Here is a 27,246-nt window from a genome sequence, read left to right as displayed (position 1 = left end):
CAGTAGGGTGCAGTAAGACAGAAAAAGACAGATACGGAATGTCATTCACACTGCTGGGGGGTGAGAGGTCTGAGATCAATCTCAAAATCAAAAAACACCTCTATGGACAAGCAAAAATTACTATGTTTTACGTGGACCCTCTTGCATGACATGCCACTGGATTGACAGGAAAGTGGTGTGCTGCCGATGGCCAGTAACTCTTTGTGTATAAATAAATACACACCACATCAACTGAAACTCCCAGTTAGTGCACACTTTTTGGCCCGAGGAGACCAGGCCCGCCCAACAAACCTGGAAACTAGAGGGACTGCAGAAAGCTAGTCAAACTCACTGAAGTACAGTCCAGGCCTGCATGTTTTTCTGTTTTTTGGCCACCTAAGGCATTCAGCATTTGTTGTGTGTTTTAGTAGCTCATACCGCTGTAAGGCTGTAATTAAATCCCCTAGACCTCATAACATTGTTTTACCAGTACTACATGTGCCGTGACAATAAGGCTAAAATATTTTGGTAAACTCCAAAATGCTATTATAGCATGTGTGTGTGTGTGTGTGTGTGTGTGTGTAAAAGAATGTATTTGACAGTCTGCTTACCTCCAGCATACTGGCGTCTCCTGAGATGAGCATGCACAGCACTGGGATTTCAATACTGCCACTACCTGTTATGGGCCCAGGACAAGAAGTCAGAAGAAAAAGACAGATAGCGTATACTGGATGTGTGCAGCAGTGTTTCTGTGGTGAAGCTACCTAACAATCATTCATTTACAAAAGGAGTTTCATACTTGGTCTGACATACAGTGTGATGCAACTATTAAAGCTGTTACCTTCACCAGTAGAGGGCAGGCAAGTACTTAACACACATTTTCCTCATTAGTCCCTTTCAGACAAGAAGCTGACTGTATATTTTCTGGCAAGTCACGGTGTCATGTTTTGATAAATATAGACAGTTGGAATTCAGGCCATGACACAACTGAGAGTGTTCCTCATATTTACTGTATATTATGTGTAGACACAATTGATTTTTATTGCTATGTGGATGTCCCTTTACAGCCTGGTACCACTTATCTCCATTACATCCTGTCTCACTGAAATTGAGAATTGGATGTCAAAGAGTTTCCTGCAGCTGAATGACTCGAAATCAGATATTATCAGTTATAATTACCCTGCATTATTAACAACCTGTCCTTCAGTCTGGGGGCCTAATAATGTTAATAAAAAGATAAACTCAGTGTCCCCCTTTAAATCTCTTCTTAACACTCACTCTTATCGTCTGGCTTTTTATTAAATTATGGTGTTTGTTTATTTTATATTTGATGTTTTGAACTTTATTTACATGTTCTGTTTTTATTTTATTTTATTAAAGCTTTTTGTACCTGTGGTTTGAAAGGTGCTGTATAAATAAAGTTATTATTATTACTGTCAGCACAGTGGTGAGGAGAGGAATACAGACAACAGAGCTCCCTCTCTTGGAGTCAGACAATAGTGCAAACACTATGGCTATATATGATGGCTGCGTGTGATGTATATTTATGAACACAGATTTTTTTTTGGGAACCATTTTTATATCTACATGCAAAAGCCAAAAGATGAACCAGCAATATTTGAAGGTGGCTGTTTTTCACATATTATATGTCTCTATCTCACCCCAAATGCCTGTGCGCTGATGGGAAATGTAGTCCTCCAGACGAGCACGAAAGGCTGTCTCTCCTCCCCGGCGGCCAACACTCCCATCATCCACCAGGAGGAACGCCTGGCAGTTGTTGTCCAGGCGGCAGGAGTCGCGTGATGTGTTCTGGACGTAGTACCGAGCAGGGAAACTCCCCTTCAAACAGACAACACAAATAGGGAGTTCATTCTCAGTGGAAACTGCTCTGCCTCCCGTGTAGTAGGAGGCGGGGTGCTGCAGCATTTCTTTTCCAGAGATGATGCTCCATTTACTCTGCCCTCCACTTCATTATGTTCTCTCTGTGCTGTCACTGACACATCATCACTGTAAAAATCTCCGTTCTATCGAGTCAATTTGTAATGGAGTCCTTGAAGTCGTACTTTCTTAAACAAGTTAAAATATCAACCAGTGCTGCTTCAAGTACTTTAAAAAATTTTCTCGTGCAGCGATTTACCTTATTCTTTCTAGTTTTCACATTCATTTATACAAAGTTCATGAAACGTTTCTGACTGAATTCTAAACATACACGACTTGACAAGATACAGATCCCCACAGACTGCATCTTCTTTTAATGCACTTAAAGAAAAAAAGAATATTTCCTTTGGCAATTATTAGATTATATTTGTTATACCTTTGCAACCATGGAGTAATAGTAAAAATAAACAAATGACATCCATCCATTGTCAACCGCTTATCCTGCGTACAGGGTCATGGGGGGCTGGAGCCAATCCCAGCTGACATCATGCAAAAGGTGGGGTACAGGACACCAGTCCATCACAGGGCCACACATAGACAAACAACCACTCACATTCACACCTAAGGACAATTTAGGGTCACCAATTAACCTAGTCCACATGTCTTTGGCTGGTGGGAGGAAGCCAGAGCACCCGGAGACATGTGGAGAACATATAAACTCCACACAGAGAGACCGGTGCAACCGGGGTTTGAACCTGCAACCTTTTTGCTGTGAGGCGACAGTACTAACCACTACACCACCGCACCAACATGGCCAAAAATTATATCACGATAAAAAGTTTCATGTTTTTCAATATTGATAATTATCACGATAAGTATCAAATCGTTATTTCTTACGAGTTTAAAGGCTTATTTATGCCACTGAGTTAAAGTTGAAGAAACCTGATGGTTAATTGTGGTCGACACTTGACGCCAAACAGAGGATCACTTCACAAATCTGAGGCAGAACATTCAGAACTATTATGATAAAATCTTTGTCAACAAATAAGCATGAGTAAAATTAAGCAAAAGTAATTTTTCCTCAAGAAAATAAAACATCTTAATTAAAAAATAAGTCCTAATTCATGTACTGTATGATTCAAATGAATAAAATCCAACATTTATTGAATATTTATTGAACATTTGTTATATTGTTATATCGCGATAATTATTGTTATTGTTTTACTGTCCAGCCGTACTGCTGGTATAACCAACTGTCTCAGATTGACGGTCTCATTTGTCACTCTCACTTTGTGTAACAGATGTGAAATAAGAGCAATTCATGCTGTCCTTTTAAAATGAAATATTGGTGAGTTATTGTATTATTATGTGATAATTTGATTATTTGTTTGTGTGTAGTTTCAGGAGGAGGCCAACTGCTCTCCAATTATAACAAGCAAAGCGTGCGGGTTGTATAGTGTACTATCTGAGAGAAAGCACCTAGTATGCACACTTTATTATGAGTACCAGGGCATTGACAAGTTGCTCCCTGTTGTGCACCACGCCCCAGGGTGCCAGTCCCACAGCAATCACTTTCTTCTGGGAAAGAGCAGGAGCCGCGGCCCCAAGGTCCCTCACCGCCTCACCCACACAGCGGGCCACACCCTCCCTTAGACCCCCCGTCAAGATCCAGGCTCCTGGGCAAGAGTAGAGACAAAAGTAGCAAGGAGAGACACACATGGTGTGCTTTTCAATAACTCAGCGTACAGTAGTATAACATGCTACATTTTATAACTGACATAATGATATTTGGAGAATAAATATCAGTACATATATTGAGCCTGGTTCCAATCACCTCTCCTTTGCTGTTTTTTGGGAGTTTTTTTTAGTTTGAAACCCAACACTTTCGGCATAGTGTTTAACATTAAAAGCCTTATGACACAGAAAATAACCCCCCCCCCCTTTTCCTGGTAGGCTTTTAAAGCGAGGCATTTCATAACACCAAATAAAACAATCTGATATTATTTAGTGAGTAAGGACAGTATTTCTATCATAGAGAAAAAACAGAAATAGAAATCTTATTAAATTCTCCTTTTCTCATTTATAGACCAACATAGCTGATGTAACAACTGTGATCGCCTCTTGGCTTCTATCTTCAACAGTGTGTTCTAGATAGTGTTAACATGGCCTTGAAAATTGGCTTTACTTAAACGTAGTTAACAAACTATTAATTACCAATTTTGTTCCAAAATAAACATAATACAGTTTTCTTAATCATCAACATCTCAGTAGCCATATTTAAGCCCAAGTCCAAGATGCTCATCTCCTTTTGCCAAATGTTCCAAGTTACATGATTTAATTTGCATCACATTACCAAGGCTTTCTGGGACACTGGAATAGAGCGGAGCCATGCTGTGTTATTAAGAACACAAGTGCTTTTCCTCCTTTGACAATTCAGTATGTGAAAAGGTCTATTCTCCCAGCTTTCTTCTCAATGCAGATCATTTGGAGCTTTTGGTTAAATTAACAGCAAGGAAATTACATTGTTCTGTTAATAACTGTTCACACCCAATGTGTGGTCTTTTTGTAAAATTTAACAATGTTGTTTCTGCTAAAACTAGAATTATCATCATAGATTTTGGGATGTTTTCATACACAATTGCTCCACGTTGCATTCTCAAAGGTGTGGGTTCTTACCTGTGCTCTGCGCAGCCCTAACCAGCCCGTTTCTCAGGATATTTCTAACCCATGTTTTGATCTTCTCATGGCCTTCGCCCCCCACCACTGACACCACCAAGTTAGGTGGGGGCAGGTTCCAGTAATCCATCATCAGTTTGTAGATGACCTCTGGTTGTGTGTCACATGACAGCCGCACAAACTAAACAGGACAAAGAGAGGATTGCAGTGTATTTATCAAATCATTTTTCACTGACAAAGATGTAATGACACTTTAACATCATTTAAAATGTTTGTCTGAACAAAAGATACCTGGAAACTAAACCTAGAACTCAGTTGGGCCACAACAAGCAACTAACACCCTGTCCACATCATTGGCCCATTCTACAGGTACAGGTATAACTGAGAGGAGGGACGGGTGGTGCATAGATAAGATGCTTGCCTTTGATGTGGGAGACCTGGGTTTGATTCCCACTGTGAGACATCCACCATTGTGTCCCTGAGCAAGACACTTAATCCCTAGTTGCTCCAGAGGCGTGTGAACTCTGACATGTATAGCAATTGTAAGTCGCTTTGGATAAAAGCGTCAGCTAAATGAATAAATGTAAATATCCAGACCGGAATGCTGAGGATTTGATTTAATATGAGTCTGGACTTTTTTGTTCTTCAATAGGGGTTTAAAATTGATCTGGAAATGTTGTCAGAGCGACACGTTCTTAAGCCCAAACCTGCAAAAGTGCAGGCTTATTGACAGTTAGCTGGATTATTGACCAAGATGTTCAAGGGTAAACCTCATACATGAACACATTTCAAATACATTTGGCTCACTGTTTTTATTTAGTAAGAGTATTGATAGTGTAGTTATGACTTTAGATTAGAACTTGCAGAACAATTTTAGCTGGATGCAGGGGTGGACCGGTAATCTGGCAAAGGCCTACCGGGCAAATGCCCATTGGGCTGATGCACCTTTGGGGCTGGTAACGTAGGGTAGAGTGGTGTAAGACGCAGCCCCTAAGCTCAACACTGACACATAAAATATTATTTTATTGGGTTTTTTGTATCTTGGAAATGGCCATGCTTAGGATAACATAATATAAAGTAAATTAAATACCTACAGTTGACAAATTAATTTGTATTTAATCAAATGTATTTTTTTTAGGAAAAATGAATTTTTTATTTTAAAATAAACTACAAGTAGCTGGTTAAAAGCAAGGGAATTATAGACTTATGTTGTAGAAATAAACTTGCCTTGCCTTATGTTATTAGCTTTCCTATAATTTATTTTTCAGACTTTTAAATAGTGAGGTTGCTGGAACTTCATTAACAGAAAGTCTGAGGTAAAACATGCGCATGCCAGCTAGCTAGCTGCAAATGTGAACATATGTGAGCTTCTAACTTCAGAATTTTACCTCAGACTTTCAGATAGTGAAGTTGCTAGTTGGCTATAGGGTCTGTCCAGTGTCTAAATAAAATCAACCAACCATCAACCATAAAGTGGCACAGCGACCAGGGGGGCGTCTTACCCCAAACATACTATTCTAACATGTTACTACTTTAACCAAAAACTATAAAAATCTTTCTCTCTAAACCTTTGCATACCTTATCTTAAGGCTCCCCTTAATGTAAATATACATATACATTTTGTGTTATTAAAATATATTCTCGTCTTGTAGTCATGGCCACCACTACAAACATGCAATTAGGGGTCAAGTGTCTTTCTCAGGGACACAATGGTGGATGTCTCACAGTGGAAATCGAACCCAGGTCTCCCACACCAAAAGTAAGCATCTAATCTATGCACCACCCTCAACCCAAAGCATTTGTTACCTGCAGAAAAGCAGGCTTTGACCGCCGACTGCCTTCTATTGTTGAAAGCATTAAGTCTGTTTTCCCCTAAAGGTGTGGTCAGAAGTTAAACCAATAGAGGTCAGCATAACAAGATGTTCAGGGGTTGTTACGCTGCTTGGCGTGCACGCCCCCTGTTGGTAAGAGCATCTTTTCCTGATAACTATTTGCTACAGGTTGGGTTTGCCATCAAAATTGGGCTGACCTGCGGGTTACATTCATCACCACTCTGTCAAAGGGTATACCGGTACATCTACGACTGTGTATGATGTGTATGTGTTCAGCACTGCGACTCACATGGCTATGTCTGCGTCCAGCGCCGGCAAACTCCAGCTGTCCAAAAGCATCGGTGGGACACTCTGTGGAGTGCTTGATGCTGTCCCACTGGGTGACAATAGCTCCACAGCTGTCCCCTGTTGCCACATAGCAGTGAACCTCCCGCTCACTACCGCACTGACACCACACTCCATTTCTGACACACACCAGACAAACCAACAAAAACACACAACCCTGTTATTCTTGGTTTGTAGGGGCTCAAATGCCCTGAGACATTTCAATGCATTTGAGGTAATGATACAGTTTTTACAGAAAGTTACTTACTGGTTCATAGTTGGTCACATCCTATCTCTCTAAGTTAACAGGAAGGCTGTACTAGAGTTTGTGGGCCCTGGCAGCAAATCCACAACTTCCTTCAGTTTTAATTCTAGACTGGTGGGAGGCCTGAGGTTGAGTGCAGGTTTATACAGTAAAGCATACTAGGAGTGGAACCTTAAAATGAATTATAAAATCAAATTGGAAGCCAATGCAAAGATGCCAGAATTTGTGTGACATGTACAGGCCCCTCAGGCAGGTAAAGTGTGATGGTTCAGCTGTCCCTCCTCTTCTTCCCCTGTGTTTTCCTGCGGGTATACCCTTCCTGTGTTTCTTGTTTGTTTTCCCTGTTTGTGTGTGTGTGTGTGTGTGTGTGTGTGTGTGTGTGTGTGTGTGTGTGACCTGTTGACAGCTATGTGTGGGCGTGGCGCTCCTTGGCTGCTTAGTGGTTACCTGCCTCCTGCACACCTGAGACTCATTCCACTAATCAGATTCTGACCTTTTACCTGTTGATTCATGTTTGTTACTTTGTGCTTAGAAAATCTCCTGCTGTGAGACCTGCCTTGCTTTCTGCCATACAGATCATAATAATCAGAATCAGAAGGAGCTTTATTGCCAAGTAGTATTTTACACATACGAGGAATTTGCTTTGGTGATAAGGTGCTACACGTAGACAAACATACAGTCGACATAAATAAATGTAGAAATATATAAAAATGGAATTGACCATGCAAGTTATATAAAAATAATAGAAAGAATAGGGAAAAATTATACAAATATTTGCAGAGAAAGATCACAGATATTTACATGTGCATTATTCTGGGTTTGTGCAAAGTTCTGGCACAGAGCTTAACATTGAGGGCCAGGTTGAGTATTATTTGATGAAGTGGAAGCACGTAGATACTGTACAAAAGAAAAGGACAGGGCTTTGAGCTACTCTACAGTTCAAGTAGTAATAGAGTAATAGTAAACTTTCAGAGAGCGAGGAGATAAACCACACAAGGACAGAGTGCAACTCCTACAACGTCTCTTAGGTGTAAAGATACAATGATATGCTCTATCAAATGCAGAGCTCAATATAATCCATGCAGAGCCTTCACCAAAAGGGTTATGGATCAAACAACAATAAATTATAGAATGATATGATTAAAGGAGACCTTTTATACTGCATTTCCAGCCCTCTATTGTAGTTCTGTGAAAAACTGTTGAAACCGGAGCGTTCAGAACAGAGGGAAGTCTGAGGTTTTGGCTCACAGGGATTTCTTTTAAATATGTTGACCTCATTATTCGAAGCTTTGGCCATGTTTAACACAAACATCTGATATTGTAACATTTTAAATAAGACAGAAAATACGGAAAAGCATAACCAATCGCCTTAAAAATAATGATTTCTTATGATCATGAATCAAATATTTTTGCATTTTAAACAAGACATGAAGAAAAAATTACCTGGAAGAGTCTTCAACAAAAGTAGTGCACACTCGCTTGTTGATGGTCCTGGGAATCCAGCCCTGAGAGCAGGAAAACAGTTTGTTAGAACCATAAGTACAAAGAAATATGGAGTCAATGACATACTGTATTTATAAGTACAAGTTGCAGTTTATACGTCTAACTGTGCTGAATTGCTCTGAATATAAAGAAAGAAGGCAGGGGAAACAAGCTTTACCTACTGTAAAGTTCTAGTCCAACTTTATTGCCATGTGTATTAAACATTTAATAAAGTGTTGTGGCTTTTTCTACTTTTTTATACACAATATACAGTGATAAACATTCTATGTGTGCGGACATCAAGGCAACAATATTCAGGTCCAAGACAAGAAACAGAACTGCAAGGTCACCACTGCAGAGTGTTAGGCTCCACATAAACCGATTAATTATCTTTTAAGGGCAAACTTTTGATCTACAAGTCGCTCCTCAGCAGAGTGTCAAAGAGGAAACAGGTATTAGTTGTACTGTTGCTGTCATATCATTAACATTATATTTAAAGAAATTTTTTTTTTCTATTTTTGTTTCTATTTTCTGAAGTACAGTGACTGCCATTTTGTGGTGTTTGTTGTTTTACCCTGCTACTTGCTGAGCAGCAGGGGATAGTGATTCAGACACACTCTGCCCCTGGGGCTAAGGTCTTTCTCCCAGACTCTCTGTTTTGTGTTTTGTCAGGGTGTCTTGTAGAGAGAATGCCCAGGTGCATGTGAAAATCGAGTGAGGCAGAATTGGAGACAATGCATTTACATGCACTGGAGAAACCTGTTTACAGTAAAACCCACTGTATCCGCCGCACACAGTCACAGTTCTCCCCTACCTCAACCTCATTTCAGAACAATTGTTTACCTCTTTTGTACGAGACATTTCTAGGACATCTGTTGGAGATATCAGTTTTCTCATATTAACTATCCTGAACACTGAAACCACATTTCTTGTATAAAACGGTGTTCAAGAAACATGATTACTAGAGAAAGCAAACAATTATTCAAAAACCTAAATGCAGTTAAATGCCCTGGGAAACACTGGGGAATGGGTTGAGGTTGAGTGTAGGTTCAGTTGCACTTGTTTTTGATATGTAATGCAACTATAAAGGAAGAGACCTCTGTCTGACCGTCTGTCTTTCTTTCGCATATCTCGTAAACCTTTCATCTGATTGACATCACACTTGGTGATTTGGTGATTATTTCAGCACTGTAGTCCAGTTTCTAGATTCCAGAGATCACACAGAAAGGATTGAGGCAGCAAAAAACAGAGACCAACAGACAGGGGAGAGTTTGAAACAGCAGGGTTGGAGCAGCAGACATAAGATGAAAGCCAAGACAAATATCAGGAAAAGAGGGATTCAAGTTGAGGCATGACTGGGGCGTTCCAACGTCACAAAGCGAAACTGCCAGTCATGCTCTCTGAAACTAGTTGGCAAACAATGGGTGTATCGTTGCAATCACACTGAACTTCCCACACAGCAGACACTGCCCTTCTTTTCTACCTCCTCCAAACGGTTGCTTTATTCCGCTCATTGAGTGAGGACTGGTTCAACCTGTTTGCCTGTTGACAGCTATGAGGTTATTTGCATTTAAGAGTGAGTGCCTTAATCTCTCTCTTCTTATTGGTTGCCACCTTCCCCATTCACACATTACACATCCTCCTCTGTGATTAGTTCAGTTGATGTTGGAATTGAGGGATTTAGAGTATTTGATGGTGCTGTGTTTTTCCTTGGCATTTTCCACAATGACCTGCACACCTCACTTACACGTCATTATTTGGCTGCAGTGCATTGTGGTCATCAGAGCAGGAACTGCAATAGGTTTCTCCCAAGTGAAACGTGTTTGCTGAACGAATCAAAGCTCACTCTGTCTGCGCTGGACATATCTCATACTGAGAAAAGCAAGAGAGCAGACGTACTACTTGCAGATCTTCATGCAGACCTGGCCGCTGTTTCTCATCTTTACACTTTCAGACACGCACCTCGCCCACGTGCCGTCAGGAGCAAATGCACATCTGTGCACCCATGGGAGTGTTAAAATGAGGTGTGGTCAGGTGTATTGTGATCTTGAGGAAGCAGAAAGCAATTGCGCCATTGAGCAACAAAAACCTGTTCTAATTACAATGGCTCATTACTCTCTTATTATATAAAAGGGAGCATTATTCAGATAGTAAGATAAGATGTGGGGGTGGGTGCAACCCTGTAGCGTCAACCTGATGGAAGCCGTTTCTATTCTGAATACAGGACACGGGAGGGGTCAGCTATAATTGTCCTAGCCTGTTTAACTAGTCTTCTCAAAGAGCATTTGGAGGGAGGGATGCTCCCTCACCCCCACTGTCATTTCTGTGTGGACCAGTTTGTTAATTTGCAAGATTCCATAACGCAATATATTGTCTATCACTCTATTGTTGGGATGGCGATGGATAAGTGAAGTGGATAAGACACATGCCTTTGGTATGAGAGACCTAGGTTCAGTTCTCACTGCGACACATCCACCATTGTGTCCCTGAGACACTTAACCCCTAGTTGCTCCAGAGGCGTGTGGCCTCTAACATATATAAAAGCATCAGCTAAATGAATAAATGGAATGGAATGTAAATCACAACATGTATCCAGAAGTACCAAGGATGTAATGTCATCAGAAAACTTGACGATGAAAGTGATGGCAGACTACAGTACATTATTTGTATCTAATTTAAACAGAATGAGAGAACTCACGCATCTGTATATTGATTAATGACTTTAGACTCAGATAATGTCTGGTTCACTCAGACCTGCTGGGTCCTGTTGGTCAAGACTGAGTGAGACCACCTGATGGTATAAGGATTAACAGACACCTGCCTGAGCTTATTGAGAAGGATGTGTGGCTGCAGAGCATTAAAAGCAGTCTGACATGGACCTTGCAAGTATATTATGATTAGTATTGCATCATGAGTGAACGTCTGTTTTTATAAGCTAACTGATAAGAAAACTAGCCACCCATTTATGTTTGACTTCAGGTTCCACACCATCAACTTTTCCAGATACGTCTGGGCTTCTCTAGTCATTATTTCCATTACATTTATATTTATTTATTTAGCCGACACTTTTATCCAAAGCGACTTACATTTCTCTCCTCCTATCACTTCCTGCAGGTTTTCTGGCTCTGGAGCTGTGGAGTCTGGATCTGTGGTTGCGGGTCACCTGCTGCCCCCGTGTTCCTGCTCGACACCCTCTACTGCAACGGATATTGTTACTAGTCCTGTTGTTATTATTGTTATTATAATCATTAACATTACGATTGTTATCATTACCCCTACTATAAATATCTGTACCATTTTTCATTTAGTCTATAGCAACATCACCTTTACTGTCTGTACCTCTGTGTGGATATTGTGTAGGCTGCCTCCCTCCTCTCTCTCTCTCTCTCTCCCTCACCCCCAACCGATCAAGGCAGATGGCCGCCCACCCTGAGTGAATTTGCTATTTATGTCAGAGGTCCCACCCCTCTGGAGCAGCTAAGGGTTAAGTGTCTTGCTGTTGCTCAGGGACACGTTGGTGGATGCGTCACAGTGGGGATTTGAACCTTGGTCTCTCACACCAAAGGCATGTGTCTTATCCAGTGTTCCATCACCAGGTCCTCCTTTCCTTGGTGAACAGGTTTTTTGGTGTAAGCTCCTTTGCACATCTTTAAAAGAGAAAGCTGGAACCTCATCAGGCTCTAAAGAGAAATCATGTGAATCAAACCTAATGTAGAAGTTGTTCAAATCATTTGCCATACTGTTGTGTGCAGTGGTTACCTGGTGGGAGTCATATTATTATAGATTTTATAGAGGACCAAAGTTTCTTCGTTTTATTTGCGCAGGGCGGCGGGTGTCCTCTCCAGTTACAAAGTGGCCCGTGTTTGACCCAATCTGCCTGACTGAACGTGCATTTTGTTGTTTAGTTGACCATTTTGAATAAAGTTTTTTGTGCGTCTTGAATGTGGCAACAAAGTAAAATCTGACTCAGACCACCACACAGCACCAGCGTGGACACTGTTGCCTATTTGTATTTATTCTACCCCCATGTAGATATTAATACCACCTTAACAAGGTCTCCGTCAACAGGTCTGGGTAGTTTCTCATTACAAGTACGTCTGTTTTCTACTTTGAATTTTGCAACATTAACTGAAATTAGCTGCCATCCAAGCTGTGTAACGCAGGAGAGCTTTAACCGGTATACTTGTGCCAGATAATGAGCTGGGAAGACAAACATTTTGAAAGTCAGGCAAACTTCTCAATTTAAGATTTGGTTGTTATACTAATGTAATTCAAATCTAGCAACTGCACACCATGCCACAGATGTCCATGTTGGAAAGCAGCCTGCATCTCCCTTTCACAAGCCAGCAGAAATACTTTAACGGCATACTTAACATGTATTATGTCTCTGCAATACAAATGTAGGCTACATACTGTAACATTTAAGTTATATGATCACTAGATTGATTCTGATATCTTAACAGAATCCTCTCGCTGTGCAGAGCAAGCCTTTCTGTAGATGGAAATTAGCCTATATTTCTGTTCTCTAATTTGCATTGGTTGCTCTTTGTTTTACTGTGATGCCCGATGGTGAATTCATTAAATAGAACGTCACCAGTAAAACTGATCTTGGCCTTCACTCAGCAGGCTACCAGCTGTTATTTATTCAGGAACAATCATTTTTTAGATGCTTGGGGAGAGAGTAAATATGGGATATATAAAACAGTCGCGACAATAATTCTTTAAGCCGTAAACATTATGTTCCTAGATGGTTCAGGAATAATCATATTGTACTGGGTGCCTGAGCTGTTAGAGAAGGCAAATCATATGCAGTGCGCTTCAAATCAAAGTGTTTTGGTTGGCTACATGTTCATATCAAGATAACAGATCCAGGCAACAATAGTGGGCTAGGCAGAAAGTGTGATATTTTAAAGTGATCTTATCGATACCTTTATGTATTAAAAATACGTAAAATAATTGTTTAAATAGAAATAGGTAAATTAGAGATAATCAACATGCGAAGCGAAGTGCATTCTCTAGAAATAACTAACGTTGCACAGTGGCTGTTTCTAACTTGATGCACAGCGGACGAAACACTTATTAGAGTTAGACTTGGCATGAAATGACTTCTGCACACACTAACCAATATTAAAACTCAAAGTAACTTGTACTTTGAGTAGTTTTTTGAGTAATTTCTTATGGCAGTAATTGTACTTTTACTTTAGTAAAGATTTTCAGTATTCTACCCAACACTGTCTGCAACTCTGAGTTTTTTCAGAAAGAGAGTTTTGTTTTCACCCTTTTTGTTTGGGCTGATTGAACTCTGGTGCAGACCTAAAAACAGCACAGAGATCACTTGAAAACTGGAGTCTCTGTCCACTTCCAAGTGGTGCGGTTATTTTGTGATGTTAAAGCAAACGAACAAACCACAGGATCTTATGACAGCATATGTGTGTGTTTAGCATTATTTTTCATTTATTATAAGCTAAACTATTAATAAAGCCATCTGCTGATCGTGAAATCTGTTCAGGATGAGAACTTCTAATTGATCTATGTATAAAACATGTATATATTTATGCAAATCATTTGGTAACCATATAAGCATTTCCCTGATTAATATGTCAAAAGCTATCCCACAGTGAAAAGCCCCGAATCATTCCTGTACAAGACAGCTCCTCTTCGTCCTGTCGCAGCCTAATTATTTGTAACATGCTGTTGATTTGCAGTCTAATAATGTTTATAATCCGATATTTCTTTGTGACACCAAAGAGTATAAATGAATAGGCTAAATATACACGTCAGAAGCATTAAAGTGCTGCATAAACTTTCCCTGTAAAAGTCTCTGGAATTTGATTTCCTCATGTGGGTACTAACAATTAGGGTGACATCATCCAGACAGACTGCATCATCAGGACCCACGCCAAAACGTCAACGAGTTACCTGTCAGTCTGTGTAACTTCATGTCTACTCCTCCTGGTTCGTGTGTAAAAAGTCAGTGTGAACATGAACCAGAGCAAAACTAAAGTGTAACAATGGATTATTTTTTCCCTGCTCTGGACAATATAAGTGTGGAAAAAAGTGCACAGTGTGAGGTCTCACTAGAAGTACCTGCTCCCTCCGCAATAAGCCTGCATCTGCTTTTAGCTGGTGACTTAATTTCACATGGTCCTTATTCCTGAAGGCAAGCCTCTTACATTTGAAACAATCCTTGACAACCTTAGTAATGTAGGGATTTATTGTCTTTTGAGGTATCACTGCATTCACCCAGAAGTTAATTTTAACTGTAATGATTTCAGTGGATTCGTTCAGATCAGACTCATGGAAGGAGTCCCAGTCTGCACTCACCCTTCAGAGTTTCACTACGGTCAGTGCACATCATTTAAATAGTTTTAAGAAGAGGCTGGCTCCTCTTAGGGCTGAGGAAGTTGATGGCCATGAGCTGAACAGTGTTGGTGTTAGTTTGTAGCTGTACTTGCGTTCTGGATATTTCCATAGTTTGTCAAGACGTTTGCTGTCACATTAAACATACTGGTGAAACCCAGGTAAAAAAATATACTTTAAATCAGATGATGACGTAGCCTGATATGCCATCGCAGATCTGATTGTCAGCCATAAATCAAAAAAATTACATGATGCCAAATGTTGGAAAGGTTTCACCCAGTCAAGAATTCCAACAGTTAAATATGAAAAAGCACGTCTATACTGTTCAGTTCAGTGCTCGCTGACTTGCATAAGAGAGAGAGACTCTGATCTGAGTGGGGCTTTTATACATGGCGAAAGGAACAGCCGTTACCGTAACTGAATGAGCGAAATAGACGCAGACACCCTACAAGTTTTGTTACCTTACTCTGGATTCAGTTGTTTAGATGATCCTGTAGCTGCATTCAGCCCGACATCACAAATCTGACTGTCCCTGAATCGCATAGCCAGGCTTGTTGGAGACTTGAAGTTAAGTATATAGGGTATATTAGGGGTAAAATTAATGCATTGGTTATAATGGCTCAGGCACAAATTCAGTAGTTTCAGAATGGAGCCCCATAACAGCAACATACCCAATGAACTTATTGTAAAACAAAGTAAAATAATACTGATAGGAAAATCTTGACAGATTGTGACAGACAGTTGCCAGCACTTTCCCACATATGGTCCCACTATCAGCCCTTTGGCCAGTGATAGAGACGCACATTGTGCAAAATTACAAGCTGCTTTACAGAAGGATAATTAAAGTCACATTTACCCTTAGCTGGAAAATAAAAACACAATGGAGATAAGTAGGTCGGCACAGTTGTGAAAATAGCACACAGCGTTCCAACAATTTGAAATCACTTCATGTTTCTTAAAAAAATTTATTTTCTTTAATGTTGTCGTGTTTGGTGTGTGCCAGGCATGTGGTGTGAGCATATCAAAATCCCTGCTAACCCTTAGTCTTTTTTTTCTCCATCTGTTATGATGTCATGCCACATCACTATCTCTCCTGGTATTTCAGATCCTGCCACCCCTCCTTATTAAGTGCCATGTGCTCCAGCATGCTTTAGATCTTAGATCTCGTATGTGTCTCTAGATACAAGACTGACCTCCGAGAGCACCCGACAGGCCTCATTCCTCATGAGTCGAATAAATGCTTCCTTCACGTGCCTAGACGTATTTGTAAATAAGCGTGCGAACCAGCAGACTGTGTCTGGCAACGTGTATTCATAGTATGTTCCCTTAGTTGGACGTCCTGAGATGGTTCAGATAAGTAACTGCTACCTACACTGAGAATGCTTTATGGTGCACTCTTTCTTTTGTCTGGAAAATAGGAGGTAAGAGGTAAAATTACATGTGTGGTGAAAACTACACCCTCCTGTGAACAAAGGATATGCTCCCACTAGCTCATGAGCAATACTGTACCTGTTAGTGTGTGTGAAGGTATAGCCTATTATGGATGTCTATTCGTGTCTACAGAACATTTCAGATGGAGCTGACAAATGAGTGTGTAGAACAGCTGCATGCATCTTTGACCATTTCACACACAGGTGAGCCGCATCACATGATGTGACACGGTGATCAGTGCATGGTGAAGTTATCGTTCCCAACAAACTCCTCCATTTGCCCATTTCACTTTGATAAAAATAGAAAATGAAACAATGGGCCAAATTTAATTTTGATATCTCATGTGTCCGATCTGTGTGACCAGGAGGTTACTGACTTCTTTGTGTGTTGTACTTGATGGCCTCACTTACAGCAGACAGGCCGACACTTCGCTTCTGGTTTTAATGTGATGTAAATGAGACTGAACATCAATAGGGGTTTTTCTTATGTCATGTTAAAAGTCTTGATGTAGCCATGGATTTAGTGAGTTAGACTGCAGCAACATGAGCCCGTTATATATTTGTTTGCCGGATTAAGTAATAACAGTTCTGTTTTGCTGTGTACCACTGGACCTACTGAATGCTGAAGAAGTCTTAAAACCCAGAGGACTCTCTGGAAAGTTCTGCAGCCTTCCCATTCCTGTCCCAGTGCACTCATACAGTACGTTACACTTGGCCAATCCCAGTCTCCACCCTAAAACCTAAGCCCTGAATCCACACAGACTTAGGCTAGTTGACGTCACCTGGTAAGTGCTTAAGTGTGAGAGGCTACAAGGCTCCAAAATGGTATAATGGGCACATATTGTGTCATCATACATGTTACAGTAAGTAGGCTACAATTGTGGGTTTGGGACAGATTTTACTATGGAATGCCTGCTCTGAACATATTCCAGCTCCTGCCTTACAGAACGGATGAGAGGTTGTTTTAAATAGCCTAATCAATGTATGCCTACTTCTTTACACAAGATGTATGCTACATGTGAACTTCTTCCATGTTTGTTTAACTTATCATCGCCTCCAGGCTTCCCCTGGTAATCCCGTGTTTAACGTCATAACGCAATGAACTGTGAGTAATTCCCTCAGGCACATTTCTGGAGAGATGCCTTAGCCAACTTAGGGAAAGTGCGCATTCTGGGCTCAAAATCAAGTCTGGGAGCGCGCCTCACAGTCCGTGATTGTGTGATTCAGCCGCTTTGTGCAGCAAATTGAGCCTCATTTTTTGTTTTTGTCTTTTAACTAAACACTAACTAAAAAACACCACTTGTGTTGAAGCTCATATTCATCAGGCTTCATTAAATAAAGAAGGATACCGCCATCGCCAAATGGATGCTGCGTGTGTATTTGACATTCACATTTATTCATTTAGCTGACACCTTTATCCAAAGGCAACTTACAATTGCTATATATGTCAGAGGTCGCACAGCTCTGGAGCAAGAAGGGGTTAAATGTCACAGTGGGGGGTTGAATCCAGCCATTGCCACACCTTGTATCAAGTGCAAGCAGCTTCCTGGTAACACAAACTGAACACATGAAATGACCATAGGGAAATGACACATAACCTACCACATTCAGCCTCGGCTGATTTTGACATGGCATAAAATCTAAAGTGTGTTAGAATCATGAATGAATAACTTTTATTTTTCTAGATTGTCTATTGAATATTATAGGCCTACATACACAGATTGTTTGGCTATTTCATTTCTTAGGCATAGCTACCTTTTGTGTGTGTGTGTGTGTTCCAATTCATTTTGCTCATCATCATCTTACATTCTGTATCTGCGGCACACCGTGCAGGCTCTCTGTCGGTGTGTGCGTGTGTGTGTGTGTGTGTGTGTGTGTGACACCAACTACTGGCATTGGCTGCAATTTGTTTCCATAACAACAACCGCAGGTAAACATCTAACAAGTTGTCCCCAAACTTAAGATGAAAAATAAACATTTGTTATGTGAACAAATCTTTATCATTATAAAACAAGCGCATTAATCGCTAGCACATAGTTCTTTAGACCCGACAACCAAGTTCAGAGCAGTGACACTCTTCAGTGGGCTATTGTGTTTTCAGTTTTGGGCGAAGAGCTAACGTTACTGATTTGCCTGTATTTCTATATTTTCTATTGCAGAACGCAGCTCAAACACGTGGGTGATAAATGATGTGGAGCTGTGTGCTACGTTTTTCTCGTTTGAATGACAGCCTGGACCCGTCGGACTTCATACCAGCAGCCTGACACAAGTCTCAACTGGCGCAGCAAGTAGCTTACAAGTTCTCTCATTTTACTCTGTCGGCACCCAGCGGAGAAAATATCTTCAGAAAGCAGCCACTGTTTTCACACATCCTCCACCTATCAACGGATCAATGCTCTACCGTTCGCCCGCAGGCCGGAAATCTACACACTCATCATTGTGCACATACCTGATTATTCTCTTTCTTAGTTCCAGCTTTTCCAACTCCTCCTTCCATCTCTTTCTCCAGCTCCTTAATCCTGCGCTACAGCAGCAGCTCTGTAGTCTGACCGGAGAGACCCGGCTCAGCTGTGCATCCTGCAGCCCCGCCCACAACCTCCACACCGCCCAGACCACAAACCCAGCAGGCGGTCCTCCTATAGTAGGCTAAGTATAGTAATTGAAAGTATCCACCTGGAAAAATCCCAACCCCTCCCTTCAGGCCTCCATCCAAAGCCACTCCTCCAAAACACATGTTGAGTGTGCGAGTGCAGGCAGGTGGCAGGTAGACAGGCAAGTCGGCAGGACTCATATTTTTGTATCAGAGCAATTGTTTTATTGATTGCTGTCAAGATGTTAAGAGAAATTCAACCAATACAGTAGAACAAAAAATGCTTCTGAAATAAATTGCATACATCAGTTTCAGGTACAAGTTCCAATACCATAATGTAAGAATACTTTATTACAAATAAAACTCATGTACAGCAGTATGCTCCAAACTTTTTCCACAGACCAACACATTATTATACAGGCCTACCACACGATTAGACTCTTAATAGGGCCTACATCAATGTGTAAGCATCATATTATTGTTGCACTGGAAGAGTTAACCTGCCTGTGCGGGAGGAAGGAGGAGCTCCGGGATGGTTTAAATATTTAAAAGCTTATCATAGGTGTTTTCAAGTGGAATCATAAAAGTAACCACTAACTAGCTGTAAAATACATGGAATGTACAATACTTACCTCTAAAATGTAGTGGAGTCAAAGCAGCATTAAATGGAAGAACAAGCAAGCAAGTGGTTATTGGTATTGTGGTTGGCCAGCGCCCAGTCAAAAGTCATGATATCCCAAACGTCTTTTGCTCCTGATCCCTTTTCAGGGACAGATGTGGGGATACTGAGGATACTGACTGCTAGTGTACTTACATAGTAGGCTATACAACATAGAGTGTAGTGTTAACGGAAAACAAATGTTGTCAGTGTTCAGGTACACAAGTTGATCCTGCATTAGTGTTTACTGTTAAAAAATAACAAACAGTGAAGTGGGCTCAGCAGCCTCTCAGTGATCATGAACCAGACCTTAACACAGCCTCCGAGACCGACAGAGGAATACGGTTCCAAAGTCATGGTTTTGGGATTTCAGGTCTTTTGGGGGTTTTTGGTTCAATGTGTTGTGTTTTTACTGTTCTGTCTTGTTTATTCTTGTGATGAATTTATGTTTGGTTTATTTATGTTTTCACCATCCCTGCTCATCCCCTGTCATGTCCTAGTTGATGTCTTAGTGTGTTGTCCTGGTTCTGTGTTTTAGTTCTGTGTCTCAGTTCTTAGATCTAGTTAGCAGTTAGGTGTTTTACATGTATTATGTTTCTTTAATCCTGGTAAGGTTGTCATTTGTCTATGTGTGCCCTGTCTGTGTCTTGCCTTGCTTCCTATTTTATTCTGAAGTTGTCTGCATTTGCTGTCTGTGTATTGCTTCCTGTTCTGATCTGTTTTTTACCTTGATGTAAACCACCTGTTTTATGTTCCCGCCCCGCTCGTTTGCCTTAGTATTTAATGCCTGTGTTCAGTTTGGTCTCTGTTGGAATATTGTAACTGATATGTCTGTGAAGGTTCTCATTCATCCAGGTCAAACCTGAATTCTGTTGTATTATCAGCCACAAAGTGGTAGGCCAAATAAAATCACAGAGCGGGCTCAGTGCATGCTGAGGCGCTCAGTCCGCAGCAGTCGCCAGCTTTCTGCAGAGTCAGCAGCTACAGACCTCCAAACGTCGTGTGGCCTTCAGATTAGCTCAGTGCGTAGAGAGCTTCATGGAATGGGTTTCCATGGCCGAGCAGCCTTACATCATCAAGTGCAATGCACAGCGTTGGATGCAGTGGTGTAAAGCACGACGCGACTGGACACTAGAGCAGTGGAGACGTGTTCTCTGGAGTGACGAATCACGCTTCTCTCTCTGGCAATCCGATGGACAAGTCTGGGTTTGGCGCTTGCCAGGAGAAGGGTACTTGCCTGACTGCATTGTGCCAAGTGTGTAAAGTTTGGTGGAGGGGGGGTTATGGTGTTGGGGTGTTTTTCAGGGCTTGGCCCCTTAGTTCCAGTGAAAGGAACTGTTAATGCTTCAGCATACCAAGACATTTTGGACAATTTCATGCTCCCAACTTTGTGGAAACAGTTTGGGGATGTCCCCTTCCTGTTCCAACATGACTGGGTACCAGTGCACAAAGCAAGGCCCATAAAGACATGGACGAGTGAGTCTTGTACGGAGAACTTGACTGGCCTGCACAGAGTCCTGACCTCAGCCTGACAGAACACCTTTGGGATGAATTAGAGTGGAGACTGCGAGCCAGGCCTTCTCGTCCAACATCTGTGCCTGACCTCACAAATGCGCTTCTAGAAGAGTGGTCAAAAATTCCCATGAACACAATGAACCACTAACCTTGTGATCAGAGGACGATCCAGTTTAGCTGCTGAGCCATGCTGCCCCACTATTTCTGTTCATTTTTAATGTTTTAAACTTATATTCTGGCCATATCTTACACATTGTACCTTCTCCAGGATCAGCACTGTTTTTCTAGGGGCAGCCAGAGAGCTCAAAGAGAGCCTGAGTGATGTGCTTCATGAGACTGGCGGGGAGTGGCTTAGATGGGGAAGATAAAAGTAAACAGTCTGTGCATGGAACAGGCTGGTCCTCCCATGGGGATGCTGTAGTCATTTCCTTAACACAAGGAAGTCACAAATAAAACACATTCTTCCCACTGGGCAACATGCAAACACACATTCTCATAACTTCATTGTCTCTTCTGAGGTAGGGATGACACGTGATTTGATTTCTAATAATATAAACTCAAAGGTCCTTTTAATAGCTTATCAGAGCTTTCAATCTCACAATCATCATTCACCAACTGGAACTTGCTCCGTTGTTATCACATGAACTAAAAGTGGAACTTTGGTTATGTAATAACAGGTGTACATAAATGTGTGGAGATGGTAACCTCTGTCTCTGTTTAAAGATGTTCTCTGGTGTCCCGTTTGATCTTTCTCTGGCTGTCCACTGACTCCTGGATGGCCTTTGACTGCTTCCCAGTGGATGCTGCTAGCAGGTTTGGTCTGGTCTGACAGTAATTTAAATTATCACAAGACCAGCCCCGTGCTCGGCTCAGTTTCACACTCTTTGGCGACTTGCCATAAATAATTAATAATATTAATTAGACGCTTTTATCCAAAGCGACTGACAAAAGCAATTGTCCGTCTCTTGCTTAGGTACACCTTGAAAGATGTTGCAATGGGAATTGAACCCTGGTCTCCCACACCAGGGTCTGATCCACTGCCCCATCACCACGCCGTAAGATCTGGAAGAGAAACGCTGTGAGCCGAGCTGCTGCTAACGTTTTCTGAGCTTGTTTCTCTGATAACTTGAGATCCACATCCGATGACTTAAATCCTTCATCTGGTTAAACCACCAAGATCTAAAAAGTGTATCGTAACTTAACTCTTAACACTGGATAAAGAATCAATTTATGACAGACAGGCAGACAACCACAAAACTAGTGCATGCACAAGGGTGATCTGACACCAGTGACAGGGAACTAATTCCTTGATTAAAATTACAGATTTCTCTGGGTTTGAAGTGCACACCTGAACAAAATATATTATATAGGTCAAGTTGTTTTTAGACATTTTAATATGGAAAAGTTACATGTTAAATCATTAACTGACTTGGACATAGCAGCCTTCCTCTGGTCATTAAAGTCAGTGTTACTGTTATATTCTGTTGTATATTGATATTAAAAGGGTAATATGTAGTTTTCAGTGGCCTCTAGCTGTGCAGTTTTAAGATTGCAACCAGATGTGTGCTCTTCAGAGTGGAAAGTAGCAAATTACAGTTACTCACACTACTGTAATTGAGTAGTTTTTTGTGTACTTGTATTTTACTTAAGTATGTTTTGTTTAAAGTATTGTATTTTGCTGCATTTTGAATCACATCCATTACTAAGTAAGTGTTGTGTGCGTGCCTCAAAGAGAGGACTGATGTGACTCTTGCTGCAAAGAAACATTCATAGCTGCAAGCATGTAGGCCTAGGCCTGAATGTGAAAATCAGGCATTGGTTATTCTTATTCTTATTCTTATTATTGTTAGCGCGCTGGTCCTACTAGCAACACAACCCATAGTAGGTCTAGAGCATAAAAGGCAAGGGAGAGGTCGCAGAACGGCCCGGTGTGCTGCAGACGGTCGGCGATGGTTCCCTCTGGCTGGATGAAGCCCAATGCTCCTGATTTTACACATTATCCATGAGGATACAGAAAAATAGCATATTGTTAATATTTTAGCATGCCCCTAAAATTTCACACATCATGTTTTCAGGGGTGCTCATGTCTTATTAGGAGGACCCAAGCTCCCCCTAGCTCTCCCTGGCTCCACCCGGCTCCCCCCTAGTTTGCACCGCTTGTACCATTGCATTGGAAGTTAAAAAGACAACTCTGGCGAATTGTATCACTACAATGAGCAAATGAGGCACACCTCTTCATATTAGATTTGAGTGCTTCAGCTATTATCTACATCTATATTTATATAAATTCTGATTTTTCCATCTAACATTATAGTAATTTATTGATAGTCCCTAAGTTATCTCCCTGTGGTTAAGAGTGAGCCCTCGGAGGTGCGCTGTCTGCACCGGTACTGCCAAAACTAGGTGAAAAGGAGAAGAGGCTTCTGGATCCTGAGTGAATCTCTGTCGAATATCTAACTTAAAACTTCACCACGGATATAAACACAGGACGGACCAAGAAGCCCACATTATAAGACTCATATAAATTATCTAAACTTTCCTGAATTAAACTCCGCAGATTAAATCTTTTTTATTTGTACTCAATGATGTGTTTTTAAATATGGAACATTGCACAATTGGCCAATTAGTAGCCTTCCTCTATGAATAAGACAAGACGCTGTGAATGAATCTTTGATTTGACAAGTGAGTATCCTACAGCGACATCTAGTGGTGACTGTTGTCAAAGCAACTTAATTAGTCCTTCAGTACAGGTTAGATCAATATTGCATGTTTTAATGTAAGAGTTAAGTGTCCAAACTTGGATGTCCTTCCAAAACGTAGCCTACCAAAACAAAAAAAAGGGTAAAGAATAGAATAAAGAATCCAACTTCAGTAGGCTTACTGGTCATTCTGACCTTCATCAGGGGTTGAGGGGTCAAACAGGGAGCATCACATGATCACAGATCCACACTAGAATGGATCTTATAAATGACACAAGGTAGCCTAATAGCTGTGTGTGTGGGGATTATTTTCAGAAGGAAGTCTTCTCTGAATAAGCCAATATTGTGAGTTTGTACAAACTAAATATCACTACTTTACATACAGGCACCAAAGAGACTCACTCTTAAAAGTAATTCAGGGGGGCTGTTACCATTACCTAAATAAATGCATTGTTGCAGGGTATAGGTTCAGTGATTTATTTATTTAAACGAGTTGAATTGACGCAATAATATTGGTAAATACTACAACTTACAATTGTAGCTAATGCAAACCCCAGTGTCTTTGTTCACTGAAAAAATTCACACACTCAAGGAAGCATATATATGTTCCCCTTACTATGTGTCATATTAAGAAGACTTTTCAAATGGTTTATTTATTTACTTTTTTTATTTACCAGGGACAATGCACATTAATCAACATTGCGTTTACACTTCAGTGTAAATGAACCGGAGTTAGCTAAATAGCTCATTTTCATCCACAGTCCCTAAGCAGGTTGTAACTGTCCAATATTGTTAGTAGTGCTTCAACAAGTACTGCAAGAGAAATACAATATATTATAATACATGAGTGCAATACAAAAGTGACCAAAGTGTATAAAAACTATTTAGTGCAAATTTCATCAGTCTAGTGCCTGAACAAGTACTGCAAGAAAGGTAAAATACAAGATAAGACATAAATACATGACAAAAGTATAGTGTGTAAAAGCTTTAGATTGTGTAAAGTGCTGAAGATAGGTGGTTAGATTGAAGTCTGATTTGCCTTAAGCCATGTGTTAAGTTTAAGTGTGAATTAATTATTGCATTCTCTCAATTCAGTAGGTAAACTATTCCAGTAGGTGGGGACTCTAACCGAAAATGCTGTTGTTTTTTGACAGTTGTTGTAGCAACTGGCCTTTCTATCAAGAGTTTTTATTTTCTTGTTTACACAGGGACTCACCTGGTTACAGAGTTGTAGTGTTTGTTTGAGACCAGCTTGTGAATGGGAAAAGATCATAGCATGCATGAAGAGGTTGGCTGCCTCTGTTGATAAACATGGTCTGATGTAGCCAAATTGAATTTGATGGTGTTGGTGATTTTATTTAATTTAATTTGCTTTTTAAATGTCATCTTTGAATCCAGGATGATTCCAATGTATTTAAAATTAAACACCACTGGAATCTTTTCGCTGTCAACAACAACATCGGGTTGAGGGGACTCAGAAGCTCTCAGTGAAAAATGTGTACACACAGTTTTGTTAACATTCAAGTGCAAACATGAATTATTTAACTATTTGGAAACCATGCCATGGCTGTAATTAATTAATTAATTAATTTGTTTGCAGCTTGTTGTTTGTTTTTCACATGCATCATATAGAACAGTGTCGTCAGCATATTTTTGTATGTTGACAGATGAACAGGCTAAAGGCAGGTTGTTAATATCCAAGCTAAACAAAATTGGGCTCAGCATTGACCTTTAGGGAATGCCAACATTACAGTTTGGGTATGTAGATAAAGTATTGCCAATACGTACACTTTGCTTCCTGTTTGTTAAGTATGAGTTTATCCATTTAATTGCATCTTTGGGAAAATTAAATAAAGATAGCATTGAAAAGAGTACCTCATGGTTCACTGTGTCAAAATCCTTCTGAAATTAAAAAAGCTCCTATTTCACCACCTTCATCTATTTTTGATTTTATGTTTTCAATGAAGTAGCAGTTGGCTTTTTCAGTTGAGCGATTGGAACGGAATCCAAACTGCATTGGATACAAAGGGGAATGGTTTCTTCAGATGAGCAGTCAGCTGCTTTGCCACCTATCTTTTCTGATGGGTGGTGGGTGTCCTTGGGTATCTATGAAATCAGTAAAATACTGATTGGTCTGTAATTTCAGTTGTTCGGTCACCTGCCTTAAAAATGGGTGTTAAAAACAGTCGACTTCCAGGTGCTTGGAAAAATTCAATGCTTTATTGATAAGTTGATCAGATGGGTAAAGGAACAGGCTAGGACATCCTTACATGATTTAAAAAACGCAGCATCCAATCCAGAAGCATCCTTTGCTTTTGAGTCTCTTAAAGAGATTATGATGTTTGTAACTGTTATTTCTGTTATTCTTAAAAATTGGTTTGGCATGATTGATGTGGGTACAAGCTATGGTTCTGGGAGAGAGGCTCTGGGCAAAGTGCTCAACTGATTTTATTTTGAAGTACTTGTCACCAGGTCATGATCATAGGTTAAAATTTCATTAACCATAAATTCAGGTTCCTTTGTTCTCTGGTCATTATTTTGTCCAGTTTCCCATTTCCCCTGGTTTCATTAACACTAACACTAATAAAAAATCCAGCTGTAGCCTTCTTTGTATTCCTAACTACCTTATTTTGAAGTCATGCGAAGATACGCCTATCACTACTACTACCTGATTTAAGTGCTCTTTTCAGTGCAAAGTCTTGTTCTTTCATTTGTTGTCAGATGGTTTCATTAAGCTATGGTAAAGTGTTTTTATGTCGAGGTTTGTTTTGCCCTTTCCTGGTGAAGGAGGACATTGCTTTGTTAATGGTTGTATTGCAGCTGTTCTCTCTGTTTCTTTCATTTGTTTGCCCTAAAGGTAAATAAAGAATTAAAGAGAATATCCACCATGAGTCTACTTTAATGGCCACACTTGACCATAGCCCCCAAAGCAGATGGAATATGGATCAGGCACATCTTGGGACATGCTTGTTGAGGTTCAACAATAGATATATGAATAATTTCTTAGCCAACTGATGTCCCAAGGTGTTGTGTTTCACTGATGGTGATGTGCCCTGATTCTGTGCTATACCCCAGGTACTAATATTTTAGAAGCTATTCCCATAACTTGATGGAAGCCAGTACAAAAATAAGTACAATATTTTCTTAAGATTCAGCACAAGCAGATTGTGTATTTTTTATACAATGCCATTTCCCCCAGTGACCATTTCATTTTCTTAAGACGAAGAGTAGAGGTAGTTATGTGATTGGCTGTTCAATCAATCTCACATGATTGGCAGAAAGACAAAATTAGTGTGCTTAAACACAAAAATGTTTGCAGTGATGTTACTGTAGTCTTACAAAATGAATTCACATCAAGTTCATTGCCCATATTTCCTTAAGTTTCTCCAATAATTGATTTTAATCCAATAGACGTTTTGTTAAATTCAGTGATTACCACCTCATGGTTTGCTGTTTTGTGTGTGCTCTGAATCTGCTATATATATCTATATATAGATCTCTCTCGGGGAGGGGGGAGCATATGGGACATTGTGGAAACAACAGTCATGTCCATCCTGA

At 40.5% G+C, this 27,246-nt stretch overlaps 1 protein-coding gene across 1 annotated transcript in view; it reads right to left on the bottom strand.

Annotated features, from left to right (window-relative positions):
• trpm4a (transient receptor potential cation channel, subfamily M, member 4a) overlaps positions 1-18,827 on the bottom strand; it is a 40,456-nt gene extending 21,629 nt beyond the window's left edge. The window contains exons 1-7 of the mRNA XM_038739618.1: positions 18,676-18,827; positions 8,398-8,459; positions 6,655-6,829; positions 4,534-4,714; positions 3,364-3,533; positions 1,641-1,818; positions 591-655 (exon numbers count right to left, since the gene is read on the bottom strand). Of these exons, the coding sequence (XP_038595546.1) occupies positions 591-655; positions 1,641-1,818; positions 3,364-3,533; positions 4,534-4,714; positions 6,655-6,829; positions 8,398-8,459; positions 18,676-18,723 (879 nt within the window). The 5' untranslated portion in view covers positions 18,724-18,827. The remainder of the gene's footprint in view (positions 1-590; positions 656-1,640; positions 1,819-3,363; positions 3,534-4,533; positions 4,715-6,654; positions 6,830-8,397; positions 8,460-18,675) is intronic.
• Positions 18,828-27,246: the final 8,419 nt, after the last annotated feature.

Source organism: Micropterus salmoides, unplaced genomic scaffold (genome assembly GCF_014851395.1).
Source record: "Micropterus salmoides isolate LMB-PRFRI ecotype aquatic unplaced genomic scaffold, ASM1485139v1 Ms_hic_scaffold_10, whole genome shotgun sequence".
Classification (NCBI taxonomy): domain Eukaryota; kingdom Metazoa; phylum Chordata; class Actinopteri; order Centrarchiformes; family Centrarchidae; genus Micropterus; species Micropterus salmoides.
This window is presented reverse-complemented; position numbering and strand designations above follow the sequence as displayed.